The sequence below is a fragment of the Penicillium verhagenii genome, assembly GCF_028828195.1.
Source record: "Penicillium verhagenii strain IBT 33310 chromosome Unknown utg000005l_segment0_segment0, whole genome shotgun sequence".
Lineage (NCBI taxonomy): Eukaryota > Fungi > Ascomycota > Eurotiomycetes > Eurotiales > Aspergillaceae > Penicillium > Penicillium verhagenii.
The window spans coordinates 1,992,435-2,017,570 of NW_026643169.1; the positions used below are offsets into that span (position 1 = coordinate 1,992,435).

Consider the following 25,136-nt stretch of genomic DNA (forward strand, 5'->3'; position numbering starts at 1 on the left):
TGCTGTGGACGAGCAAGCGTGCAAGGATTTTGGAATTGATCGATTGAGGACTTTTGGACAATCTTGGGGAGTAGAGAGGGAGAATTTCGGGAGGAGGGGCGAGGGGTTTAGGAGTGAAGATCAATTTTGGGGTGGGTTTGATGTATGTTCCTGTATGTATTGAATGACGGGTAGAGAGGGAGAAGAAAAAGGAGAGAAATGGATATGACGATGTTGAAGAAAAAAGACGAAAAAAGGACAGAAAATAAGAAAAAAAAGAAATGCAGCAGGAATGTGGGGAATGGGGCTTTTCTGTTTTCTTTTCTTTTTTATTTCTCTTTTTTTCCCTTTCGTCTTTGACTTATACCAATTCTTCTCTTTTCTTTTTTTTCTCTCCTTAGCTCATTAAGTTACATGGGCGGATGGTTGCGTACCCAAGTGGTAATGCGGATACTGGTAAAGTAGCTTAGTTCGGCACAGACCAAGTACTTTTTAGCTCCTGCACACGCACGCCCCGAACTTGAAAATTCCCCACTAAACAAATCAGAGAATAGAAAAAATTTGTTCATGGGGATATGGGGATATAGAATGTATCTTTAGGTACTTAGGTGCTGTATGGAGAAGATGTCTATTTATGTTTTTTAAAGATTTCCCTATAAATCTAATACCTAAAGATATCAGACGAAAGACTTGCCTTTTAAGTATCATCCGAAAGAGGTCCCTTTCAAGCATCAGACAAAAGTCTTCACGTTACACTTTGGTACCTAGGGCTAGGGGTTTATCATACCTTAGAGATCGGCCATGGCTGCACAAGAGTCTGACACGGGAGAGCATCCTGCAGGCAATTGCACTCCAACGCTGTAACTGGCCGGTTTCAAAGGATCCCAGACCCTCAGGGAAAAGATTGACGACTAAAAAGATTAATAGATTTTGAGCACGAGGAGACATAGATAATACAGAAAGCGTCTCAATTGGTTCTAGATGTCTTCGTAAATTTGCTAAATAATATAATGCAGGTGTTCCAGTTCCAATCTCCACGAAAAAAAAAGAAAGAACATTTGAAAGGTCTCCACCAAACAACTAAACTGATTCACATTAGCTGTTTGGGTCAGTGGAGCTCAAGTTCTAGGACCTTCTCCATTACAATCCATCCAACCCGTTGGGTTCCCATACGATCCCCAAGCACTGGGGCCGCGTTCCACGGTTGAGGTCCATTAGCATAAATTCAAGGTCCTCTTGCCAAGCGATATCGCAGCTCATGCACAACCCCTGGAAATTGAATCTTTTCCAACGCTCAAACTACAAAATCATTCTGAATGGTTCGTCGGGACTTTACCAATATCGTATTTTTGGGGGCGGGCTATAGGCACGTCACTTTGATCCCTTCCGTGAGACATGGCGTTTTTGAGAGAACGCCGATCCCTTTTTTTAGGTGAGATTGCTTCTCCCGTACTCCGTACAATGCTATTTATTCTTGCCACGGAAACTATGCACCGGGCAAAAGAGAATGCCTGGGCAATTTCGGCAGATTGGGATTGCGCTCACATGAGAAGATGATGATAGGGGTTTCTGGGGGTGGAAGGGGAGAAAAGAGAAAAAATTGTCGGAGACTTCCGCAGCTTTCAACCGTTGCATATCAGTGACTGATTCCATGCACAAATCATAGATAGTCCGATCCACGGATCGGATGCTAGTCTAAAAAGAAAAGAGATCCTTGTCTTTATATGTAACATCTATTGAATAGTCAATCTCTTCATACATAACACTTAAGAACCTACATGCTCATCCTTTGCTGAGTTTCCCATCAAGGTCAACTACATCGTAACACATGTGCACGTTGGAATTTGAGTCAGGAGTCAACGAAAGTGGAGGCCTGTGCCTCTGGGGGAACCGATCCCTACCGAATGTGGATGAAGGTGGAGTAATTGAGGGGTGAAATTCTCATTGGGATTTCAAAAGGTGTAAGTGTACCGACCGTGGGGCGTTCCTTTCGGAAGCCCAAAGTTAAAATTACCATGCAGAAAGTACGTGTACAGAGTACAAAACACATATAAAACACATGAACCTCTATACATTTTATACCCATACGGAAATACCCGTGGAATGTCCTCCCGAGAGGGCTGCTGCTTTAACGTTGTATAATCCATAGGCCCAGATTCCTTCTGAAGGCTTCAAGGCGGGAAGAACCTTGGAATGGAGCAAAATAAGAAATAAAACTCAAACTCAAACACAAGAACTGAAGACGATGTATGAGGTTGAATGAGAAGTCTTCAACATCTAGAAAAAAGCTTGACTCTTTGTTTGAAACATAAATGCAAGCCCAACTTGCGCGGTCCTGTTACAAAAGTTATACCTACTAAACATGTCGCCTTAACCGCTTGGCTACTACCGGTCGGATAAATTGATTCTTACTAGATACTATGTACCTAAGCCATGGAGCCATGATCTCTATGATCATCTAATGAAGTGCACTGTCGGTTTTCTAGATTCCATTTTCCCTCTTGTGACATTGATTAGAATTGCAAAAGCGGCAAGTGACAAACCCCCAAAGAGGTCTATCCGTATAAAGCTCACATGTGCCAACATTTCAAATGTTGAATCTGTACTTCCTTATTGAATCCATACTATTCCTCAAACTCCTTTGCTATGTATCACCTGGGCTCCTCTGGGCTCCCTTACCTGATGTCTACGGATTCTGCGTGCCCACCTTTACATTACGTTTGTCTCATCGTCAAAATCAGTGATTAGTGGGGGAGAAATTTTCCAAAACGCCCTTGGCCCGCCACAGTAACACAGGCCAAGGACTAGCAAGCGAACCTTACGTGTAGCGTGTCGGGTGCTGATGCACCGGTAGCCCTTTTCGTATCTATGCATGCGACAGGGCTACGGCAAGGTTATCCCAACCTGCACCTGTCCTTCGTACTTAATCTTGCATGGGGGTGTTCAACAAGCAAAGAAGCGGTGGGCAATTTGCCAATGCCCAAATCAGCAGTGCTTATAAACAGAAGCAGGGAATGTGGATTCCAATCAAAGTGGGGGAGTCCTATACAATTATGTAACACTTGGGCAGCTCTAGCAGAAAACTGCGTCGAAAAAGGGGACAGTTCAGGAGGTCTTTGTATTATAGCCAGAAACCCATGATATCGTACCCTTGAATGATTATTGGGTAAACAACGTGTCTACAACAGACCTGGAGCTGAAAAGAAAAAGTGCCCTGTGGGTTGGATCCACGCTATGTTCATCGGGTGGGGGGGGCTATGGGGTCTAGACTCTGTCCTGTACATAACGACCCCTGTTGTATGTACACACCTTAGGGGTCGATCATGGACTAGATCTGCATGCCCACTCTTTGTTGCCAACTGTAGAAATATGATATGAGAAAAAAAAAATACCTCTATGTTTTACAGGTTGACATTTTCATAATAGCCAGAAACCCGTGGGAGATCCACTATTCAAGCCTGGACCGTGAAAAGAGCTGCATGGCAAAAGCCGCCTTCCGCGCCCCATGCTTGTGGCGCCAGGGACTGACGGTAGGGTGCGGCTCGGCAGATACTACTTAGTTCCCCAGGGCTAAATCTTTGTACAACTCAAGCCTTGTACCTGAATCAAAGTTTGGAGTAATGTCTCAAGCTAAATTGTTTTGTTTGTGGTGTAAAAGGTTTCAGATAGAAGTAGGCTCACTGTGCGTAATTCAGCACCTGGGTGGACTACTTTGTTACAAATGCTGCCCGATGAATTTCCGGTTCATTGGAACAATGTTAGTATATACGTGTTCTAGATTCAAGCCCCCACAAGTTGCTCATGATCCACTCGTGCCCAGCAGCCAAATCGGTTAGATGCATCGGGGGACTCGGCCAGCATGTCGTCGTATGCTAGCATAAAACATTCCATTCAGGCTCACACCGTGTTTCATGTGCGTTTCCGGCTCATAAGATTGCCCGTGGTAAGGAAGCCCTTGTCCCCCATGGCTCCACGCCATTCAATCGACAACTGGCCGAGAGTGGCACGCCCGTCCCGCCTCAAATCCTTCTGGAGAGCTTCCAGGCCCTCCTGGCAACCTTCTTCCTGTTCCACCAAGAATGCAATCTGCAGCACGTCGCGCGGATTTAATGTCGGAGGTACCGATGCCGACTCATCCAGATCATCCCAGTTGAGCGATTGGGATTTGAACGGTGGCTTGGGGATTAATCTGGTTTGCTGTTGCATGCGTAAGCCAAGACTGCCGACTACCCAGTTGAAACGAGAATCCATGCCCGATGATGAATTGCTTACCTTGACTACAACGGCTCCATCCCCGACGTTTTCCAGTTGTGCTTCCAAGGCAAAGCGGACCAAACGTGTTTTCCCATATGGACCGAGCGACTTATTATTCACCTCCAATGGCGGCAGCTCTGAAGCCTTGGTCCGAACGCTAAGACATGGTTGCGCGACAAATTGATACAATTTGCGGAAAGTCCGGACTCGACCACTAGCAGCTTGTGCATCCTGACCAATCCTGGTCTCGGAATAGCTCACACTGACTGCAAGGATGTGGTTTCCTTCCTCTTTGAGATCATAGCGAACTATCTTCTGCAATGACTCGCCGATCTTCAACCCATCAGATTGCGCGGAATCATCCGACGGCTCAAGTTCTAGAGATGCCACGGATGATGGAGTTTGCATCTCAGCCACAATGCGCACCGATGTCACGACCCGTCCGGTCTCATCGTCGTCAATTTCGTTATTCGCGCTAAGGGTACAAGCAAAAGTTTCTCCGACGTAGACCGAACCGAAGGCTGGGGGGAGGGTGAGCTGCGCCTCAAATTAGCCAAGATTTGGAGCAGGTTCAGTATACAGGGATCAACCCACGATCGGCGTGATTATGAACTGGTCATCGGAATCGGGAGATGGGTAGCCTAGCGATGCTTTCGGGGAGATCTTTGTGTTCGCGGCGGGGAGGGGAGATTGATAAGACAGCGAAGGTCGTGAGAGTCTAGTAGACGTCAGACATCACACTGTAGTAGTATATGTTCCATATGGCTATGAAATTTACCGTAATACTGAATGTGAGGAATGCCGTCAGCTGTGCCCGTCAACGTTGCTCCACCAGATTTGCCCACCTTTCAGGGAGACCCCATGGGGTTCTTTTGGGGCATCGGCACTCGATGCAGCTCGGGAGCGCGCCATTATTTATTTGCAGAGGTCGAGCCTAATTTGTGGAATAGACCATCTTCGGACCTCAACAGGTTAATGATGATAAGGTCAAGTTGTTGGCAATTGCATGTGACCGATAGCGATAGCAAACGGGAAGCAACAAACGGTGCAAACTCTCCGGGGTTGACCCACACACATTCCACATGCATGTTCCCTTATTACATCACAATCACTGGGTCATGTTTTTCTTTCATACTATACCTCCGAGTCCTTTTCTTTTTTCCTCTTTACCTTCAACTTCCTTTCATACCATACTTTTCTTTGATTATCAAAAAACCAACTGAGACGCTTCGATCTGATTGACTCGGAAATCAACTGTTCATTGTTAATGACGCCACACTCACCCTCTGCGTCTCTTCAGTATCCACCCGGGTAGTGAACTGTGAGTAGATATCGAAACCGTCGCTCAAGAACCTTGAGTTTGCCTTGGCGATTTGGCAATTTGGCAATTTGGCAATTTCCAGCGCCATTTCCGCGTCCAGTCACAGCCAAGATGGATAGTGAGGCACTCAGACTGAGTCTGGCCCACTCAAAGGCTCAAGATGAGATTGCTCGCTTATCGAAGTTATCAAAGACCGGCAAAAGTCGTCACAAGCAAACGAATCGCAACAAAACCACAGATACCCCATATCAAGATGAATACAATCGAATGCTTCAAGTTCACAATAAACCAGGACCTCCATCCAACCAACCTGTCAGGAAAAACAGACCAACAACTAACAAAGATGGAAGTGAGCGGCGGGCTAGAAGGTATCGCAATCATGCCCCACAGTCCTTCCTTGAAAGAATCAAGCGCCTTAGGCTGCAGAGGTTCGTATAACTCCGCAAATCCTTACTAAGTATATATAGTGTATTGAATATACATCGCTAACAAGACCTTGTTAGATTGTTTGTGGTGGGACATACGGTCACAGGTCTGGATGAGAACCCTGAGATTTCTTTCGATATTGTCGGTTCAACCGGCAACATCTATAAGACAACCATCGGGAGGGATCCAACATGCAATTGCCCAGATGGACAGCGCGGCAACCAGTGCAAGCACATTTGCTATGGTCAGTTTAAAATTTTTCAATCGGGCGGCATTTCTACATTACCCGGTCATCCATTTCATCCATACTGACAACGCATACAGCTCTTGTATTTGCACTGAGAGCTCCAGGTGACCTTCAGTATCAATTGGCTTTCTTGAACACGGCAAGTGATATCGCTCAATTGGTGTACACCGGTCTAATGAAATCCCATGAAATAGGAAGTTCGCGAAATATGGCAAGACTCCCCCCTGAATCGACTCCAGGCCACCTCTATTGAGCCTACGGGTGGTAATCGGAAGCCCGTTGAAGGCGATTGTCCTATCTGTTTCATGGAATTTGAACCTCACGAAGATACTGTCTGGTGCAAGGCTGCCTGCGGTAACAACATCCACAAGACCTGCTTCGATCAATGGGCAGCCACGACGCGAAAATCGGGTGTGCGCTGCGTTTATTGGTTAGTTTCATTCGATATGCATTGGGCAATGTTCTGGGCTAACAGAGGATGAATATCAGTCGTGCGGCTTGGAAGAATGATACTGCTGATCTCAACATTGAGACAATCCGAAATAGCGGCAGCATTGGTGAAGATGGCTACGTCAATGTGGCGTCTCAATTCGGATTGTCCACTGAGCGTGGTATGAGTCTTCCCTTTTATCCCTGCCCTTGTTCAGTCCCACCAGTTGCCACTTGCTAACTGACTGCTGGGCAGATTATTCAGTATACTCACGTTTTTCAACTGTTCGACGATCGTATTATGACCGGCCACATCAACAAAGTCATTCCGTCCGTATAATTCGGCGTCAGTGATTTTTATTCTTATTTCTTGGCCTGGTGCTGCACGGGTTTAGTTTCAAACACCAAGGGCGCGCAACAGTCATGGTTGTATATCTTCAATTATCTTTCGCGGCGGAGGGTGGCTTAGGTTCTTCGTGCAGAATGCTTCCATTGATACCCATTAGCTAGGTGAGCTATCGCTATCAATAGCTTTAGGCCCGGTACCCGATAGGTATTGAATACTACAAAGGTATTATTCCTATGTCCCAGTTACGTTGATAACTAGATCTCGAAATTTCTGCCCAGGAACCGGGACTATGTGCACGACCAGACATCATGGACATGGGGACCAGACTCCGTCCCGGGCCGTCTAAGAGCTCATTCAACGTACCTCATAGACCTCTTACGATTGATTTGGAGAAACCTTTGTCCATCGCTTAAAATCGAACTTTGGATTGATATGACTATATTTCTCGTCGCCTAGCAAGCCAACCAAAATGGGTATCATAGCACAAGGCCTAACAAAATCCGTAGAACAAAAACCATAGACGCCACTTGCAATATAAGTTTGGGACAACACAAAACATTTCAACAAGCCCATTCAATCTGTCTTCTGGATTCGGCGGCCATCCCGAATAACAGCCATGCTCACAGCTTCTTCCCCTGTCATCCAGGATGGCATGCGTTCCGGATCCACTACACCCAGTTCAGCGAGCCTCCGAATACCACCAATCACATCGGCTCCAGTGAACGACAGTGACACGGGAGGCACTGCCCCGGCCAGTCTATCCACCTCATTGTCCTCGTCGCCGAAATCAGGCAAATCTAAAAGTCGAACATCCAAACGGTCCAACGGTGCGGGAGTGAGCGAAGACCCAGCCGAGCCAAAACGTGAATCCACGGCTAATCGCCTCTTTTTAGACGTCGGTGATAACAAATTAGGATCAGTGATTCCAGAGACTCGCTTTTTAGATGAAACGAAAGGCAATTGGGATTCCTCTCCCGCGTTCCCATTTTCTTTATCCTCATTATCAACGGGTTTCCTCGCACCACGCATATGCTCCTCTGCAGGAACGGTATTAGATGGACGCGGATCCAACGGACTTCCTTCTAGAGCAGCATCTGCAAATATACTATAGCTACCATTTGCGGCTGCTGAGCGACCCGGTCCGCGCAGGGCTAACAGAGTTGGCAAATTCTTCGCTGCTAGCGCCGTAGCTTTGACGGTATATCGCTCCTGGGGGCGGGAGAGAGCTTTTGGAACGGCATCGCGTACCAGACGCTGAAGACTCCGTGGGTCCGTAGCAATAGAGCTAGACGAGGGCGCAGATGGTTTAGAGCCCGAAGAGGCCGTGATGGATGTGTAGATGTAGGGACAGCTGTCCGGGAAAGCAACATAGATGACGCGCGACGAGTCGGCGAATACCTCGGGAGCTTGACGGGGAGACTGGTAGGGCGAGTTAAGGATGAATATGCGCAGGAATGTGATAGGGAGGGTTGAGGAGCGCGCGAGATGGTAATGCGCTTTTACGAGCGAAGCGATTTCCTGCTGGAGAGCTTTCACGAAAGTGGCGGCTTGTATGCGGGGGATGCTGCTGGACCAGTCTTCATTCGCGGAAGACCCTTTGGATTGAGTCTCGATGCGAGTAAGCTCGAGTGCTGTCCAGCGCAAGCTTGCTGGGTGGTCGTCCATGTAGCGGAGATCAGCCATTGCGAGCTGTCGCAGGGTGATTCCGTGTCGCCAGTCGCCCTCTAGAATGCGCTCAAGAACTTCTCGCTTTCCACCCTTCCTCTCTTGTAGATCCTCGTATGCCTGGCGCACTTCTTCAATGGTCTCTGCGGCGGGGTAGGGTAATGCTTCTTCGTCGTCGGGGTTGTTGTCATTTTTGCGGTTGAGGTAGGGCGGGAATGATTCGATGTTTTTATCGTCAAGCCATGATAAAGCTAGATCCAGCAGTGCGGGCCGGGAAAGTTTGCCCAGGGTCTTGGTCAAGGACGACGTAGTCGAGGGAATGCGGAGGTTGTTTGGAAGACTGGCTGTTGTCGGCGCCCGTACTATTTTCGGGCGCGCCATGACAAGCAGTAATTTCCTGGAAACTGATTGATAGGTGTTTCGTACAGTCCTTGTTTAGATTGGTCGCATTGTTGGGCCTCCAGGGCACTAATCTGATCGTCTTGTTTTCTTCATGTCTAGATTCCACGCGTTGAGGGCGATAAGGCGTCGAGGCATCAACAAAGTCACGTGGAGATAAGACCGTGTTACCAGAAATAGAGATTCGGAGGGAAGATTATCCGGAGACAGCACCTACTGTGTAATGAAGATTGAGAAAACGACTTCATATATGTTTATCAATTCCCCCTCACTCTTTTGAATGTATCCCCAATTCCACATATTTGTAAATAGTAATCACATGCACCGAGCCTTCTGCGAATGTCATGTTCAGGGTGTCGATAGCCCATCCGGGCCATCCCCTTCTACTTGCCACCACAAGGAATCTAGATCGGGCCGCAATCCCGAAACCAGTATTTGCTCGAGGCCGTACACAATCTCACCCTAGCCCGTCATCAATAGTCCGGTGGCATCCATGGATGATTATGCACAACACGAGATATTGTTCGTATCTTCAATGATGGATGATGGCTCTAGAAAGTCGTTCTCAAAAGTTGAACCCCTAGCCAGAAACCCGCGCTAATCCATCGGGCCGTTGCGGCGTCCGTGCCCAAAAAAAAAGATGTTGTGCAGCTCTACCCTGCAATCATACATGAGATCAGTCATATACATACCGAATGCCGTACGGTAGGGTTGTAGGGTAGTACAGAGAAGCTCATAGTTGCCGCTTCTCCGCAACCCCGATTAATAATTGCGCACTGAGTTTATACTTGGCGGAGTGGTCTCGGGAAAACCAGGATGAGTTCAAGGTGATTGTACCCGATTCAGGTGTGGCTGCGCTAGGGCTTACAAATGCAAGTTGGAACCTTATACTCTGCCAATCACCGATACCGCCGAATCGCTCTGGGGTTTGGAAGAGATTTGGTTCAAAGCCGCGCTTGTCGCTGGAATTCCAGTCCGAGTAAGGTGTTCGATTGTCTCAACCTTACCTCAAGAAACGTCAATTGTGCATATGACGATGGGGAGAATACAACCCAGTTAGCTTGGAACGTTGACTGTGCGAGTGGCCTGTTCCCACTCTATTACCCCATTTGGGGAAGATGGTCCGCGAAGTGGATGGCAAGTGGGTTCGACTCCGATCATCGGCCTCGTTTTTGTGCGATCGTTTTCAATGGGATTTTGTAAACCACACATTCCATTAAAAGGAGAGAATAGGAAAATACCAACAACGTAGTAATGCAGTAGATAGCTTTCCATTGAGTTTCACAAGTCCACCTGTTCTTCCATGAATCATAAAATAAAATCAAGTAAATGGGGGGGTTCTTGACTGTGGAAAGTATGGAACGGATGATTCAAGAGGCGAAAACGGGGGATTAATCATCATCCACTCCCACCCCTCTCACTGATTCCTCCCCACTTTAAACTCAAAGAAAAAACCCACTCGTGGCCCCAAACTGGATCCCAAATCCCCTCTTCCTACTTTCCTTCTTCAACCTCACCGTCACCACCAAATCGACAAATCGACAACGGTGACCTACGCGCTTCGACAACAACCCAGATTTAATCCCGTCACCGCGGTCCTATATAAGACCGAATCGACAAACCCCGACTGAGCCGCATCCGGCGCGACCGAGTCACGTCCGACCGTCCACGCGAAACGGTCTATGTTCAACGGAACAAGACATTCTTTCGCCTCCATTTGAATAGCTCAACTCCGAAGTTGACGAAACATCATCATGGCCGGATACAATGGGCGTCGCGCCCCCAACTTCTCGCAATATCTCGATGACTTGAACGCCATTCCGTCCGCATACGACCAGGCCCTGCAGCAACAGCAGCAGAACACCTTTAATGTCGATGATGAGTTGGCCCTTTTCACCAACGCCGAGTTCTTCGATTTCGATAACTTTACCGGCCTGGATCTGCCTTCCTTCGACCCAGTTGACAAGACGGCGCATGGCGAGCTTGACCAATCTACACAAAATGGGGATATGAAGTTCTTGGACTTCCTGAATGGTAAGTCGGAGTGTTGAATTTGCTTGCTATTGGATCTCTCGATGTGGTTGGGCAAGTGTTTATGCGGTATCAACCCTTTTGAATCGCATTATCCTGGTTTTGGCCCACGGTTGATACATTGTATGGGACCACTTTATGGTGTACCACCCTTGCAAACAACCCCTGCGTGGTATGGCTCAAGACGTGCATGATTGGTTATTGGTGGCTGCAAAATAGTCGGGTTCGGTTGCACTACGCTTGGCCCTATATGGCGTCTTTCGAACGTGCAATTTGCCCATGACCTGCCAAGGCTCAGTTTGGACCCCTGTCAAGGTTTTTTTCGGGGCCCTGCAGGCCATGCCGTGCAGTGGCGCTTGAAGCGCTTTTGATTATCCCCGATCTGATCCTGGCAATTGGCTATATCAAACGCGAATATGCTCCACTCTTACACCATACCACGTGATGGACCCCTGTCCAGCCACTTCGAGTCACCGAGATCGGGATATTTGCGATGCATTCATGTCATAGATTGTTGCTAATCAGTACATACAGATGGAAGCCTTGCAAACATCACCGATTTCCAGACCGAGCTGAATGCCGTGAATGCTCCGGTGCACATGCCCAATGCGCCCTTCGCGGCCATCCCTGCGCCTAACGCCGCCACTGCTCCGGCTGTTCCCATGCAGCTTCCCCAGAATGTCGCCCCAGCACCCGCTCAGAGTCTTTCTCCGATCTCACCCACTACGACCAGTCCTGTTGCTGGACCCAAGCGGAAGAACACCCAGAAGGCTCCCGAGGTCCTCCCTGAGGAGGCCTTGGGTAACATGGCCGAGGAGGATAAGCGTCGTCGAAACACGGCTGCCAGTGCTCGTTTCCGTGTGAAGAAGAAGATGCGTGAGGCAGCTCTTGAGCGTACCGTGAAGGAGACCAATGATAAGAACGACGCTCTCGAGGCTCGTGTTACCCAACTTGAGTTGGAGAACCACTGGCTCCGGGGTTTGATCATGGAGAAGAATGGAACCGAAGAGCGCAACGAGCAGTCTGAAAAGGCCATCTCCGATATGTTCAAGAGCTTCTTGGCATCACGCAACGAGCTTTCTTCAAGTCCCTCCGAGTCCAAGCACGGCGTTGGAACTATTGCGTAAAGCAATGGAGAAAAATAAAGCTCAAAAAATGACACGAAAAGATGACAAAAAAAAAGATGTTATCCCCTCTCTAGTTCGTTCCACTGGTTCCGTTGTCCCCTCCAGCTTTAAGTGGTAGTTTTTGCGATGTTGCATCCCCAAACTACCCTCTGTTTATATTGTTGTCAGCGAGTCTTGTTTATTTCTTACCTCCATCGGAGGTCAGCAGTCAGCGTCATTCCAAATGGCCTCTGCATATTAGGGGGTTGGCAGGTGACCATGAATGATGATTTCTAAAGTGCAAATTTAAACGAATACACCTTACTTTATTATACTACCCAGTATTCAAATGTTGTTCTTCCAGGTTCCAAACCTTCATCATAGCCACATACATCTCTCAACCTGGCAACCATGATCTGATCCCTGCCCATTCACGCCCTACTCAGTCCAGGTGCCCACAGCGAAGCACTTCCGAGGTTCCGTAAATCGATCGGCGTCGCTACCAGCTAGCTCCAGCAGTCACGTACATTAGTGTGATTCTTAGGGACCCCCATCGTATTTATCAGCCTCTCAATTGGTCCATTCTACCCAGGGACTTGACACGTCTCTCAGCTGAACGATAATGCCCCACAAAGCACTCGAGATCTGCTCCGCAACTTTGTCTTGAATCTTGACTGGCACTTCAGCTCTTCAAGTCCGCCACAATAACAAATCCTTTCAAACACGACTAGTCGCGGCATAAGCTATTACTACATTACGATAAAGCCCCACAATGTGATTATCTACATACTAGTACATATACGAAGCATCTTGGCCTCCCTTTGCAAGATGTGTTTGTCTTTCTCAAATATCAGGGTCCTCCCTCCATTTAATACTTCGTCATGGCGGCTCTTCGACTCATACTGCTGACTTTAGGCACGACAGCCACCATCGCCAGTGCTGATAACCTGAAGCCCTGCTTGCAAGAAGCTGTAGCAGGCAGCGGCCGAGTTGCGTTCGCCGGAGATCTTTTCTACCAGGCCGTAGATGTTGAAATCTACAACCTTGACATTCCCGTCACCCCCGCAGCAGTTAGCTTCCCAACCACCGTGGAACAAGTATCTGCCATTGTCAAGTGCGCCGCGATACCCCGTCCAAGCCAAGAGTGGAGGCCATAGCTACGGCAACTACGGTACGTGCCTACCAATACAACTCCATTAAACATGAATCGGACGAAGCCAATCTAATATCAAACAACACTAGGCCTAGGTGGAGTCGACGGCGCCGTCGTCGTCGACATGAAAGAATTCCAGCAATTCTCCATGAACACCACGAACTGGCAAGCGACAATCGGCAGCGGCACACTTCTGACAGACGTGACCACGCGCCTCCACAACGCCGGCGGCCGCGCGATGTCGCACGGCACATCCCCCCAGATCGGCTCCGGCGGCCACTTCACGATCGGCGGACTAGGCCCAACAGCCCGGCAATTCGGCATGGCACTAGACCACGTCCTGGAAGCCCAAGTAGTGCTAGCGAACGGCAGCATCATCTCAGCATCCGAAACGCAAAACGCAGACGTATTCTGGGCGATCAAAGGCGCGGGATCGGGCTTCGGGATCGTCACGGAGTTCACGGTGCGCACGGAGCCCTCGCCCGGCACCGCAGTGCAATACGAGTTCAGTCTGAAGATCGGATCGAGCGCGGCGCGCGCCGCGTTGTTCAAACAGTGGCAAGCCTACGTCTCCGATCCAGCCCTAACGTGGAAACTTGCATCAACGCTCACGCTGGCGATCGACAGCGTGATTATATCCGGCACGTACTTCGGCACGAAAGAGGAGTACGACGAGCTGGATATTGGGTCCCAGTTCCCTGGTGCGAATGGGACGGCTGTCGTCTTTGAAGACTGGCTCGGGCTGGTGGGCGAGTGGGCGGAAGAAGTTGCCTTGGAATTGGGGGGTGGGGTCCCGGCTCATTTCTATTCGAAGTCTACTGCATTGACGTATGAGACGCTGATGAGAAGCGAGACGGTTGACCGGTTCTTTGAATATGTGGATAATATGGCCCAGGGCACGTTGTTGTGGTTTCTTATCTTTGATTTTGAGGGCGGCTATACGAATACCGTTGCGTCTGATGCTACATCCTATGCGCATCGGGATGCGCTTATTTGGCTGCAGACCTACTCTATTAACTTGCTCGGGGATGTGACTCAGACGCAGGTTGATTTCTTGGATGGGGTCAACCAGATCGTTACCAGTGATGAGGCCCCATATGCTGCTTACCCTGGATATGTTGATCCTCGTTTGTCCAATGGAGCTGAGGCGTACTGGGGTGATAACTTGCCCCGGTTACAGCGGATCAAGGGGGATATTGATCCCAATAATGTGTTTCGCAACCCACAGAGCCCTTTGCCTTCCCAATGAAGTGGTTTTGAGTTATAAATATTAATTGATGGCAAGAGACATTGCCTTTGCAGATGAAAGAAGATTCGTCAGTATATACAGGACTCAAAACAAACTCACTCTACACATGTATGTACGTGAAATGTATCTAGATAATTTCCAAGGTTTCCCAAACTCAAGCTGGCTTCAAATATTGCAGCTACGTAGATTGGTGCCCAGGCGCCTTGGTTTCAATCAATTGATTTTTTTATGTCACGATCTCCTCGCAACAACCACATACCCCCTAACAATCCCACTCCTCGCCCACCAGTCAAAAACCAGCCTCGCCCCCCGATACTTCCCAACCCTCAACCCAAACGGCTCGGCCTCTCCGACCCTCCTCCCCAAAAACCCCGCCAACCCATCAAAGACATGAGCAGAGACATCCGTCATCTTAATCTCCGAAGCCCGATAGCCCACGTCACGAAGAAGAAGCTTATATTGATCCTTGGTCAAAAAATTTGCAAACGGCGCCCCAAGAGCCCAGCAGATGATTCGTAAGAGAAAGAGTTGCCACCATGAAACATTGTCGGCGAGAATAAGATCAAAGCCCATATACGAGGCGTGGAGTGTATCGTGCGCGAATTGCAGAATGGGCCGACGCGATGGCCGGAAGTGGTACATTGTGTCGAGCGCCAGGAGCCATGTTTCCGTGCTGGGCTGTTGTGCGGTGTTGGCTAGGTCGCTGATGGAGGTTTGTAGGTCTCCAAGCCAAGTCGCGGGGTTAGCTGCATCGGCGCAGAATATTTTTGCCGGGGAAAGATCCAGGCCATTGTTGTTTTGGGTATGAGTTTGGGGTTGGGTTTGATTTTGCTTGCGCCGTGCATCTTGTACGCGAGACTTGGCTAAGCCTGCCTGTGTCGGCTCTAAGGTGATACCGATATAGGTATCTATTAATAATGGATGAGGATGGGCGTGTTGTAGGCGGGCCTGCGGAGTAGAAAAAGCAGGAGAAGCTTCCAAGGCTGAGGATGACGCTGATTCCTCGGTGGATGAGGATCCATTCCTGTGGAGACTGGTGAGGTATAGGGACTGGTCGCCGCAGCCGCATCCAACATCCAGCACCCTTAGGCATTGGGAGTTGGATTGCAAGAGGCCAGCTGATAAGACTTGGTGAAGCAAGGCTTGACAAGCTTCGGGAAAATCGGAGGTGGACTGGAAAATGTTAGATTTTCAGTCTTTGGTTGTGGAATGGTATTCCAGTGCTTACTTCCCAGTAGCCCATATTCATCCACATGGTTTGTGGCGGTAGCTGGATGTTAAGAACGGCATGGTCCAGTCCATAGGTCTCGATACGGGGCTTTTTGAAGAGCCGCTTGAGGAGTGCCGGCATATTTTATACAGTATGTCTCTTGGAGTAGTAGATACTCCACCGAGGCTAATTGATCGAGGTTATGTGGGTCCACTGGCAGTTCTCACTATGTTGAACAATAAAGGAGGTTGAAGTTCGGGATTGGTTGGGTGATGCCAAGCCTTTGGAAAACCTGGTCTGCAAAGACCCTTCAGCTTCCTGGTCCAGATGCGATTTGATTTGACCAGGTAAAGCGATCTGGATATTCCAAGGTTCAAGATCGAAGCATGAGTCCCGGTTGGGGATGTTTGCCATTCGAAATGTGTTGGCCCTGTTGTGTCACTCTAAATCCGGTTGTGTTACGTAGGGGGAGATAGAGCTTCAAACTATCAGCTTTTTTGTACATAGTACAGAGTCTGAACATATGATTTTGTTTGATTTTATTACACTTCTTCTCTTTTTTTTAAAAAAAAAAACAAAAAACAAAAACAAAAACAAAAACAATCCTCGGCTTCACACCCATTTCCCAAAGTAGAAAGAGAAGGAAAACGAGGAACAAACGCATCAAACAGTCTTGGCTCGAGTGATTGGCAGAAGCTTCACTTAAAATCCTTCGATCGGCATTGACAAACGAAATCGACGTGTTCTGATTGGCTCAACAACTCGATACCCAAATCAAGTCACATGGACCGTTGAGAGTAGCCGAGGATTTTTAATTCCATGGTGAGATTTTAGGGGCAAATTTTTATCCAATTTATTCATTCGGTTTTATGCCTTTGATTTCCCTTTTTTCAGCTGAGAAATGGGCTGACAAAGCCCTGCAGCAAACTCCTTCACGCGCTCGGCGGTCACCGTCAAATCTTCAACTCGAAACTTTGTTCCCCTACATGGCACCGTTTAAGGATATACCATGTCATCGGTCAAACCACAGTCGGTTGCCATTATTGGCACTGGCATGGCCGGCCTCATCACAGCGTATATATTAAGAAATGACCCGCGCGCTAGATTTGACGTGGAGGTTTTCGAGAAGGTAGGCTTGTGTTGTTGTTGTTGTTGTTGTTGTTGTTGTTTTTTTTTTTTCAAAAAAAACCCCCCTCATGTTTATTTACCCTTAGTCGTTGCGCAAGTCTCTGACTACTCTATAGCAAAAAGAATTGTCGCTTGATTCTGCATCATTCACTGTAAAAACCAACACAGGGACAGAGCAGCGCGTGGATCTACCCATGCGAGCCTTTGCAAGCGGCTTCTACGACAATCTGAAACGCATGTACGACTACCTGGGAATCGAGTATGGCTCGCAAAGATTTATTTTTCCATTTTCCACAATCTCGGAATCAAATCCGAGTGATATCTATACGCGCTTCATTCATTCATCTCACACTCACCAATTCCCTCTTCGTCCCCGAGGACCCTCATGGATCTCATGGCTCGTAGAGATCCTCTACCTATTAATCTGCCACATCTGGATCGTCATCTGTTCATTCTTCATCGAGCCCAAAGAAGCCACCAGCTCAAGGCCATCCGAAACATTTGGCCAGTACGCGGCGAGGATACGTTTGCCACAATACTTCGTGAAGCATTACTACCTACCAATCATGTCCGCGGTAACTACCTGCCCGCACGACGCCTTAATGAATTTCCCCGCCATCGACCTGGTCGATTACCAGGCGAAAACTTTCCGAAAGCCGCATTACACCGTCATCGGTGGCGTCAGCAAAGTTCAAGATAAGCTTTCCAAGGGTCTCAATGTACGATATTCCTCAGCAGCGATCAAAGTCCAGAATGTCGGCTCCAAGGTCCAATTGACATGGAGAAACGATGGAGCCGACTCCGCGGAATCCAAGCTATATGACCATGTCATCATGGCCGTCACGCCAGACGTTGTCCGCGCAATCTTCGCCCCTCTGCGGAGTGCGCTAGCTGTCATCCCGACTGCTACTATTCCAGCTTATATCCATCGTGATTTCGACCGGTTGCCGAAATGCAGCCAGCTTGTGGATGGAGGCATTCGCTCAGAACCGGGCCTCCCGCTCCCTGAACGAATTCACCTTTGTTCGAACTCTACATCCACGGAGTTCACGCATGAGCATCTTTCCTCTGTCATTATCACCACCTCTCCTATTGTTCCCATTGATCCATCCAAAATAGAGCATAGTGTGACGTTTACACGGACACTGCGCACCCCGACCAGCCGCAAAGTGACAAATGAGATCTTCGGCTCAAGGTCACAGAGAGATGTGGTCGATTCAAAGCAGTGGCAAAATGGAGATGGGAATGTTTGGCTTGTGGGGAGTTGGTGCTGGGATGGAATGGTTCTGCTGGAGGGGTGTATCGCCTCGGCTCTGCGGGTAGCAGAGAAGCTTGATGTCGAGGTCCCATGGGCTTTATGAATAATGTCTTTTCCATGCTGTAAGTATCATGATTTCTACAACGTATTTTACTCTATGCACATAATATCAATATATCAGCATATCCATTCAAGGATGTATAAGCCACCCGTGAACGGATGTATATGAAAATGAGAACAGAAACATCCATTTCGAGGTCCTTACAGCCCCCCGGGCAGCCCAATCAATTTATCATTCCAACATTCATCGGTATATTGCCAGGGGCCTCGAGCTCACGGGTGACACAGCCGTTCAAAATGAATGTGAACACTGGTTACAGTAGGATATGGTGTGACAGACTACGTATTGAATGAACGCTCCATGTATCCTAAAAAGCTTACATCAAGATACACACGACGTTGAATTGAAGCTGATGTCTATCTCAAGTTCTGTTAAAATAACTGCACATGTGGCATTTGAATTTTCAAAGTTGGATAACATTTGAAAAACACATGCCCACCCATCCATCCGTCGCATTGATAATCAAGAATCTTAACTAGCCAGTTACCGGGTGTAGTCAGCGCCCGGCCCCGGGGGATCTTCAGTGAAATACTAGAGTTCAAAGCGGCCCCGGGGAATTTGTGCAACATACGAACGTCGTATCACAACCTTATCGAGGAATTAACTAAAGAAAAAAAGAAAAATCAACTACTGTTGCATTATCCTCTCCATGAGTCGGCCTTTCAAATAAAATTTTGCGGAGTAACCCTGCATGTGGGGTAGGGTTCTCGCCATAAAAAAGGCAACAATTGGAAAAGTCCTCGGCATAACCTCTCTCTGGTCAACCCCAGAGACATCAATTGATGCAGAGAAGTCACACAATCAGGAAGGAAAACATTGATCCAAACCTTGCAACTTATCATTCTGCACCGAGGCTTTCATGTGGGAAAGGTTTTGGGTAGTATGAACAACACTTAAAACCAGTGACCCTCATGGAGCTCAGAGATATGGGCAAATTTCAAGCTGCCGAAGCCTCGAACCTATCCGATTCGATCTAAGGGTTTGTCTACTGCCCAGGTGGGGAAAACTTACTAGCTTCACCCAATATCTGCCCGCAGGTGGCATTTTCCAAGATGGCCAGTAAAACATTATTTCTTTTGCAAGTTCTGGGTAAGAGACTGAACACTAAGCCACCTTCCTGAAGGCTAGACTTCTAATACACATTAGCGATCTGGATAAGCGTATTTTTGTATTCGGATGCAAAGCCCTTGAATGCAAGCTCATCCGTTGTCGCAACTACAAGAGTCACCCCGTTATCAACTGGAGATTTTAATGGTCTATGCGCGCCGTTTATTCCATGGAAACCGGTATGCTGCCAGTTTGTTTTGGAAGTGAGATCTTATCAAAAAGAAAACAGGTCAACTGATCTCGAGTTTATTATAGTGCCCTACCAACCAAACGTGCTGTAACTTTAATTGCGTGAACACGCAATCAGACACTGGTAATTGTGGAAATTGCAATGCACCAGTACGTATTCTCCTGGAGCTTTGTCTGAAGGACCTACACTATTCAATAAATGCTAACATCGCCTTCAGTGTGAGGGGCAACAAGTTCCTGGCTGCTGTTCAGGAACTTGCACGGATTTTGGTCAGAGCACTACCAACTGCGGAACATGCAACAACACCGTAAGATGTCATTTCTTTTAAATTTCTGAATTTCCATAAATGGCCCACCGGTAGACTGAGTTAAGATCAAACATTCTGGCAGGGAAATGAACTGATGAGATGTTCCCTAGTGCATTGGACAAAAACCCGCTTGCTGCTTCGGCAGCTGCGCAGATCTCGCCACGTCCTTGACCAAGTGTGGTAGTTGTAATGCGTTTCCAGTGAGCGAGCGATTCATCATTTCTTGGAAATATTTTAATTTCTGGCTAAACAAGCACTAGTGTACTGGGCTGCAACCAGCCTGTTGCAATGGTACCTGCCAAGATCTGGCTTCGAGCATCCAGCGATGTGGAGGATGCAATGCGCCAGTGGTAAGTCCAGAACTTTCCCAGTTTACTTTCCAGACAAGTGAAAAGCTCAGTACTTACCGATTTTTACAGTGCACCGGAACAATTCCCGCCTGCTGCTCTGGAAAGTGCGCTGATCTGACCGCGTCTGCCACAAACTGTGGTGTCTGTGGGGTGAACGTGAGTCTGACTACTATCCATCCACACTGGCTCTGCTTAATAAATGCTCGCAGTGCACGGGAGTCGATCCAGCATGTTGTTCGGGTACATGCGCCGATCTGAATTCTGACCTTCTCCATTGTGGTGATTGTACTAGCACGCCTTGTCTGGGAATAATACCCGAGTGTTGCTCGGGAGAATGCACTGATGTCGCGACGGATGCCAATCATTGTGGAAATTGTAGTACAACTGTGAGCTGGTATCAGAAAGAGATTGAGGTCCAAGGTTGCTAATTTTGAGAACACGATAGTGTACCGGGGTTCAACCTGCTTGTTGTCTCGGAACTTGTGCCGACCTTTACTCCAATCCCAACCATTGCGGCGCCTGTATCACAACTCCATGTCTTGGAGTCACTCCGGCATGTTGCTCGGGAGCATGTTCTGATCTGAATTCCAACACCACTCATTGTGGTGCATGCAATACTGCCGTAAGTATTGTATATCAATTTTTTTTCCCTTTTGTTTCAGAAACAAAAGAAAGAGGGAGAATCTTCAGCTAAGAATATTGAAACCCCATTTATATATAGTGCCCACCAACCGCCTCAAGCTGCTGCTCAGGAAACTGCACCGATCTCACCTCGAACGTAAACCACTGCGGCAACTGCAATGCGCTCCCATGCGGAGGCCAAATACCAGCATGCTGCAACGGCACCTGCGCCGATCTATCCACGAGCATAGCGAGCTGTGGATCCTGCACCGCAGCCCCATGTACCGGTCTCCTCCCCGCCTGCTGCAACGGCACCTGCGCAGACCTCCTATCCAGCCCCCAACACTGCGGCTCATGCAGCGCTTCCCCATGCACCGGCACCCTACCAGGCTGCTGCTCAGGAATATGCACCGATCTCTCTGCCGACAGCTTCCACTGCGGATCCTGCACAGCGGCAACCTGTACGGGCGTGAACCCCAAGTGCTGCAACGGGACCTGCGCCGATCTCTCTTCATCCCTGACACACTGCGGCGCTTGCAACGCGACAGCATGCACGGGCGTCTCCCCAGCCTGCTGTTCCGGCACATGCACGGATCTGAGCATCGACCCGAACCACTGCGGCGCCTGTCTCACGCTCCCATGTGTCGGGGTTAAGCCGGCGTGCTGCAGCGGCGCGTGCACGGATCTAGCAAGCAATACCAGCCACTGTGGAGCCTGTACGACGCCCGCGTGTACGGGCGTGAACCCGGCCTGTTGCAGCGGTAATTGCACGGATCTCGCCTCGGACGTTAACCACTGTGGTAACTGTTTCTCGTTCCCGTGCGGAGGCCTGGAGCCTGCTTGCTGTAATGGGACATGTACGGATCTCAGCTCGGATATCACTCATTGTGGAGCTTGCACTACGCCTACCTGCACTGGCACACTGCCTGCTTGTTGCAATGGTGTCTGCGCTGACTTGACTAAAAGCTTGAGCAATTGTGGACAGTGCAATAAATCGGTATGCGCATTCCGTATTCGGTGATTGGAAGAATATGGGATTGGGGGGGTTTTTCCTCCTTCGTCGGCTAACGTATTAAATTTACTAGTGCCCACCTGGCCCCGGTGGTGGGGCCTGTGTCAATGGGCTTTGTATCAGCTGTCCTGCCGCCACGCCCTTCTGTGCCGCATCAGGAATATGCGTAAGCGCCATCCGCCCTAGTGATTGATTGGGACTAGAACTGAGAGTATAACAGTGTCCGGCTTTGACGACTTGTATAACGGGTGGACCGCTTCCCGGCTGCTGTCTCAATACGAACGTTTGTCCGCCTGCTTCCAATCCAAGTGGCGCAAAGATATGTGTACGTGGCTTATGATATTTTCTCCATTTGCTTTCTTTTAAAGCTTCCCACTGACTGACAATCCTAAAATAGTGCCCAACACCCTGCAGCTTGATTATCAACACAGTTTGTGTGGGCTTTTGATCTCTCTTCTTTCTAGTTGGATCTCGGACGACTGTACTCATAGTGCTCTTGGGAGTTTGATCGATTCTGACTTTTCGGTGGAAACTTGGTAGGTAGTCAATCCTGCTCCATAGTTTCCCGCTGTCAAAACTTCAATAAATTCTTCCGCGGGTCACTCTGTAACGTATTACCGATAACTATCACAAGTAAACTGGGTAAACCTTGTAAGGAGGACAACCCTGGATGGAGCCTTTGAACATCGAACTTGAATCATTAAACATATATCCATTTTTAAATATTTTATGGAGACCGAGAATACATCACCGAGACCTCCGTAGTCAAATTAATACTTTCTTTCCCCAACACGGGAGACTGCGGTTCAACAATAGCAGTCTGACTCCCCGCATCGCGGAGACTTTCCCGCCCAATATCCGTCTGCGTCTCTCCCTCGGAACTATCAAAGACTTTCCGAGAAGGGGCTTTGGGCGGATAAGAGATCATGTTGTAGTTGTCTTCTGCTGAGCTAGGGAACATGCTCACTAAGAGAGGTTTCAAAGCCGGGATTGAAGAAGCGGTGATGGCCAGACCGTCTTCCACGGCAGCCCAGTAGAGCAGGGGGGCCAGTTCCCCTAATCAGATCGAAGTTGAAAATTAGCTGACTTGTTTCTTGCTGTTTTTTTTTTATATAGCGTTAGAGGCAATTTGGGTGCTAGGTCGTCTTACATGTGAAGTCTGCTTTAGCGGACAGTGCTACTAGGAATGTTGTCTTGACGATGGCGGCAGCACCGGCGCTGGGGAACAGCACGGGCGAAAGTCAGTATAACATGTTATAGGAGGAATTGGCTGGGAATCTTCCAATAGAGTCCCATCAACAATAACTTACAAGACACCCAGACTCATGGCAAAGGCAACGCCAAACTTTTCCTTCTTCTTCATCTGAAGATTCCACACAATTGACCAGGGGAGAAGTGCTAGGACAAAGTCTTGAGCACCAGAGTATGCTATATGAGAACATTAGTAAGAGAAGGAAGACGAAGAGACAAGGCAGAATGAACGTGTCAAGTACGTAACTGGAACTCACCTCCGACAAACAGCGAATAATTAGTAAAAACATCCGAAGACCAGCACTCGGAAGGGATGGCAGGATTCCATAGATGTCGAGGATCCTTGCATTGAGCAAAGACAAAGATAGCCGTCAAGATATTGACCAAGTTCATAGTCACGATGACCACCCACAAGACTACAGTCATCCACCTCTTGACGACGATGCGCAAGAGGGTGACAGCGAACGAGGTCTTTCCCAAAGTACAAGCCATGATAGCCAAAGCTTCGCCAATATCACATAGCAAAGCCACGGTAATAAGATTATCAGGATTTTCTTCCACGACAGCTAGATGTTGGCCCAGGCCATACTGCGTGGCAACATGACACACGGCAGCGTAAGCGATCAGAAGGGCCTGATCGGGGGGGTTAAGAATGGAGAGTCAGCGGATATTTTCTCAGCGACCAGGATAGGATAAGTAGTCAATTGAATATTGCATTTGATTTGAATTGAAATGGACTGAAATGAAGATTGAATAGAATTGACGAGGATAGAACGAGTGCACTCACCGTCGCAATAATAATGATAAAATCGTCCCAGCCAAAAACCCGCTTCACGTAACACCGGACATATAAACGAATGCCAACGAAAACCAAAGGAACCACCGCCATCACCCACATCACGCCCCTGACCAAAGGAGCCCTGCTCTCTTGCGAGTCGGATGACATGTTGAAGGGTGGATGGGAAAGGGCACGCTAAAAAGAGCACAGCAAAAAATAAAAAAAATCAAGAACTTTTGTATGACCCTCTAGGGCTCACTTCTCTGGACCCGAGTATATATGGGGTCAAGGAGAGAAACACAGGGATACATGCAGGGTGTAGAGATCTTAAGCAGTAAAGTTTTCTTACTATAAGCCGAAACCAGTCTAAACGAAGTTAGGAAATATGACAGGAGGAATTGGTGGTTCAGATGGGTCATTCCTACCTAAGTAAGTGGGTTCGTTGCTTTTTGTATAGTTTTTACGGGGGTTTCCGATCTGTCATATTTTCTATGGATTTTCTATGTAGTCAATGCAAGGCCTATTCCCTTTTCGCCTCATCCTGCAAAGACGTGTGAGATCAAAGCATCTTTAAAACGACATGTTCGAAAAAAAAGCACGATTCCAAGGTTTTTCAATGTTGGATCTTTTCCCTCTCTTTTCTTCCTTTATTTTTATTTTTTCCCACCTTTCCTCTTATTCCCGTATTCTCTTGACTAGCAAAAGAAAAGAAAAAAAAGCTCCCCACTGCTCTAAACGAACAGTTGCATTGTCCACGCCACATCAACTCTGGTCTCCACATCCCGCCCTTCCCCGTTTCGTGCCAAAGATGAAAGGTCCAAACTGGTCATTTTCGTTAATTGAGCTCCGCATTAACGGGACATAGTCCCAAGTAGTCCTTAGTACTCTTCAGCAGTCCCCGTTAGCCCTTAACTAACTAGCACTTGATTCTAGTAGTAAATTACTAGTAATCCAACATTTGAAGGCCTGGAACTCGTCCTCGCATTGACCTCCCGTTCCCGTCTAATTTTCAGGCGTTTCGTCTTCCCCAAATTCCAGGGTCCCTCGTGGCTCCTAAAACAATTTGTGATGTTAGTTCCCTTGAACTCCTAGCTTCCTGCATATGCGTAACAGCTGCTCTTCTTTACACACCGCAAGCGCGAACGCTTTCTCTTTGCTTTTTTTTCCTTTTTCCGTACTTTTGTCTTGTGCTAGG

General features: G+C 48.2%; 10 protein-coding genes across 10 annotated transcripts; 5 read left to right on the plus strand and 5 right to left on the minus strand.

Annotated features, from left to right (window-relative positions):
* Positions 1–3,888: 3,888 nt before the first annotated feature.
* On the minus strand, positions 3,889–5,145 carry N7466_004277 (trafficking protein particle complex subunit 13; the record flags this gene model as incomplete). Its single annotated transcript, XM_057163674.1, has 4 exons — positions 3,889–4,770; positions 4,828–4,951; positions 5,012–5,018; positions 5,079–5,145. The coding sequence occupies 4 exons, from the start codon at positions 5,143–5,145 to the stop codon at positions 3,889–3,891; spliced, it is 1,080 nt and encodes a 359-aa protein (XP_057022355.1).
* A 1,040-nt stretch (positions 5,146–6,185) lies between these two features.
* N7466_004278 (uncharacterized protein) lies at positions 6,186–6,897 on the plus strand (the record flags this gene model as incomplete). The annotated part of the gene is made up of 4 exons (XM_057163675.1): positions 6,186–6,224; positions 6,422–6,649; positions 6,703–6,838; positions 6,875–6,897. The coding sequence occupies 4 exons, from the start codon at positions 6,186–6,188 to the stop codon at positions 6,895–6,897; spliced, it is 426 nt and encodes a 141-aa protein (XP_057022356.1).
* Positions 6,898–7,578: 681 nt separating this feature from the next.
* On the minus strand, positions 7,579–9,051 carry N7466_004279 (CENP-N/CHL4 family protein; the record flags this gene model as incomplete). Its single annotated transcript, XM_057163676.1, has 1 exon — positions 7,579–9,051. The coding sequence occupies one exon, from the start codon at positions 9,049–9,051 to the stop codon at positions 7,579–7,581; it is 1,473 nt and encodes a 490-aa protein (XP_057022357.1).
* Positions 9,052–10,823: 1,772 nt separating this feature from the next.
* On the plus strand, positions 10,824–12,227 carry N7466_004280 (putative bZIP transcription factor (MetR); the record flags this gene model as incomplete). Its single annotated transcript, XM_057163677.1, has 2 exons — positions 10,824–11,103; positions 11,635–12,227. The coding sequence occupies 2 exons, from the start codon at positions 10,824–10,826 to the stop codon at positions 12,225–12,227; spliced, it is 873 nt and encodes a 290-aa protein (XP_057022358.1).
* Positions 12,228–13,087: 860 nt separating this feature from the next.
* On the plus strand, positions 13,088–14,608 carry N7466_004281 (FAD-binding oxidoreductase; the record flags this gene model as incomplete). The annotated part of the gene is made up of 3 exons (XM_057163678.1): positions 13,088–13,276; positions 13,305–13,377; positions 13,449–14,608. The coding sequence occupies 3 exons, from the start codon at positions 13,088–13,090 to the stop codon at positions 14,606–14,608; spliced, it is 1,422 nt and encodes a 473-aa protein (XP_057022359.1).
* Positions 14,609–14,839: 231 nt separating this feature from the next.
* On the minus strand, positions 14,840–15,959 carry N7466_004282 (uncharacterized protein; the record flags this gene model as incomplete). The annotated part of the gene is made up of 2 exons (XM_057163679.1): positions 14,840–15,781; positions 15,837–15,959. The coding sequence occupies 2 exons, from the start codon at positions 15,957–15,959 to the stop codon at positions 14,840–14,842; spliced, it is 1,065 nt and encodes a 354-aa protein (XP_057022360.1).
* Positions 15,960–16,827: 868 nt separating this feature from the next.
* Positions 16,828–18,307, plus strand: N7466_004283 (uncharacterized protein; the record flags this gene model as incomplete). Its single annotated transcript, XM_057163680.1, has 2 exons — positions 16,828–16,947; positions 17,063–18,307. The coding sequence occupies 2 exons, from the start codon at positions 16,828–16,830 to the stop codon at positions 18,305–18,307; spliced, it is 1,365 nt and encodes a 454-aa protein (XP_057022361.1).
* A 1,867-nt stretch (positions 18,308–20,174) lies between these two features.
* N7466_004284 (uncharacterized protein) lies at positions 20,175–20,554 on the minus strand (the record flags this gene model as incomplete). The annotated part of the gene is made up of 2 exons (XM_057163681.1): positions 20,175–20,304; positions 20,337–20,554. The coding sequence occupies 2 exons, from the start codon at positions 20,552–20,554 to the stop codon at positions 20,175–20,177; spliced, it is 348 nt and encodes a 115-aa protein (XP_057022362.1).
* Positions 20,555–21,110: 556 nt separating this feature from the next.
* Positions 21,111–21,554, plus strand: N7466_004285 (uncharacterized protein; the record flags this gene model as incomplete). The annotated part of the gene is made up of 1 exon (XM_057163682.1): positions 21,111–21,554. The coding sequence occupies one exon, from the start codon at positions 21,111–21,113 to the stop codon at positions 21,552–21,554; it is 444 nt and encodes a 147-aa protein (XP_057022363.1).
* A 1,085-nt stretch (positions 21,555–22,639) lies between these two features.
* Positions 22,640–24,109, minus strand: N7466_004286 (uncharacterized protein; the record flags this gene model as incomplete). The annotated part of the gene is made up of 5 exons (XM_057163683.1): positions 22,640–22,968; positions 23,063–23,130; positions 23,223–23,340; positions 23,421–23,796; positions 23,951–24,109. The coding sequence occupies 5 exons, from the start codon at positions 24,107–24,109 to the stop codon at positions 22,640–22,642; spliced, it is 1,050 nt and encodes a 349-aa protein (XP_057022364.1).
* Positions 24,110–25,136: the final 1,027 nt, after the last annotated feature.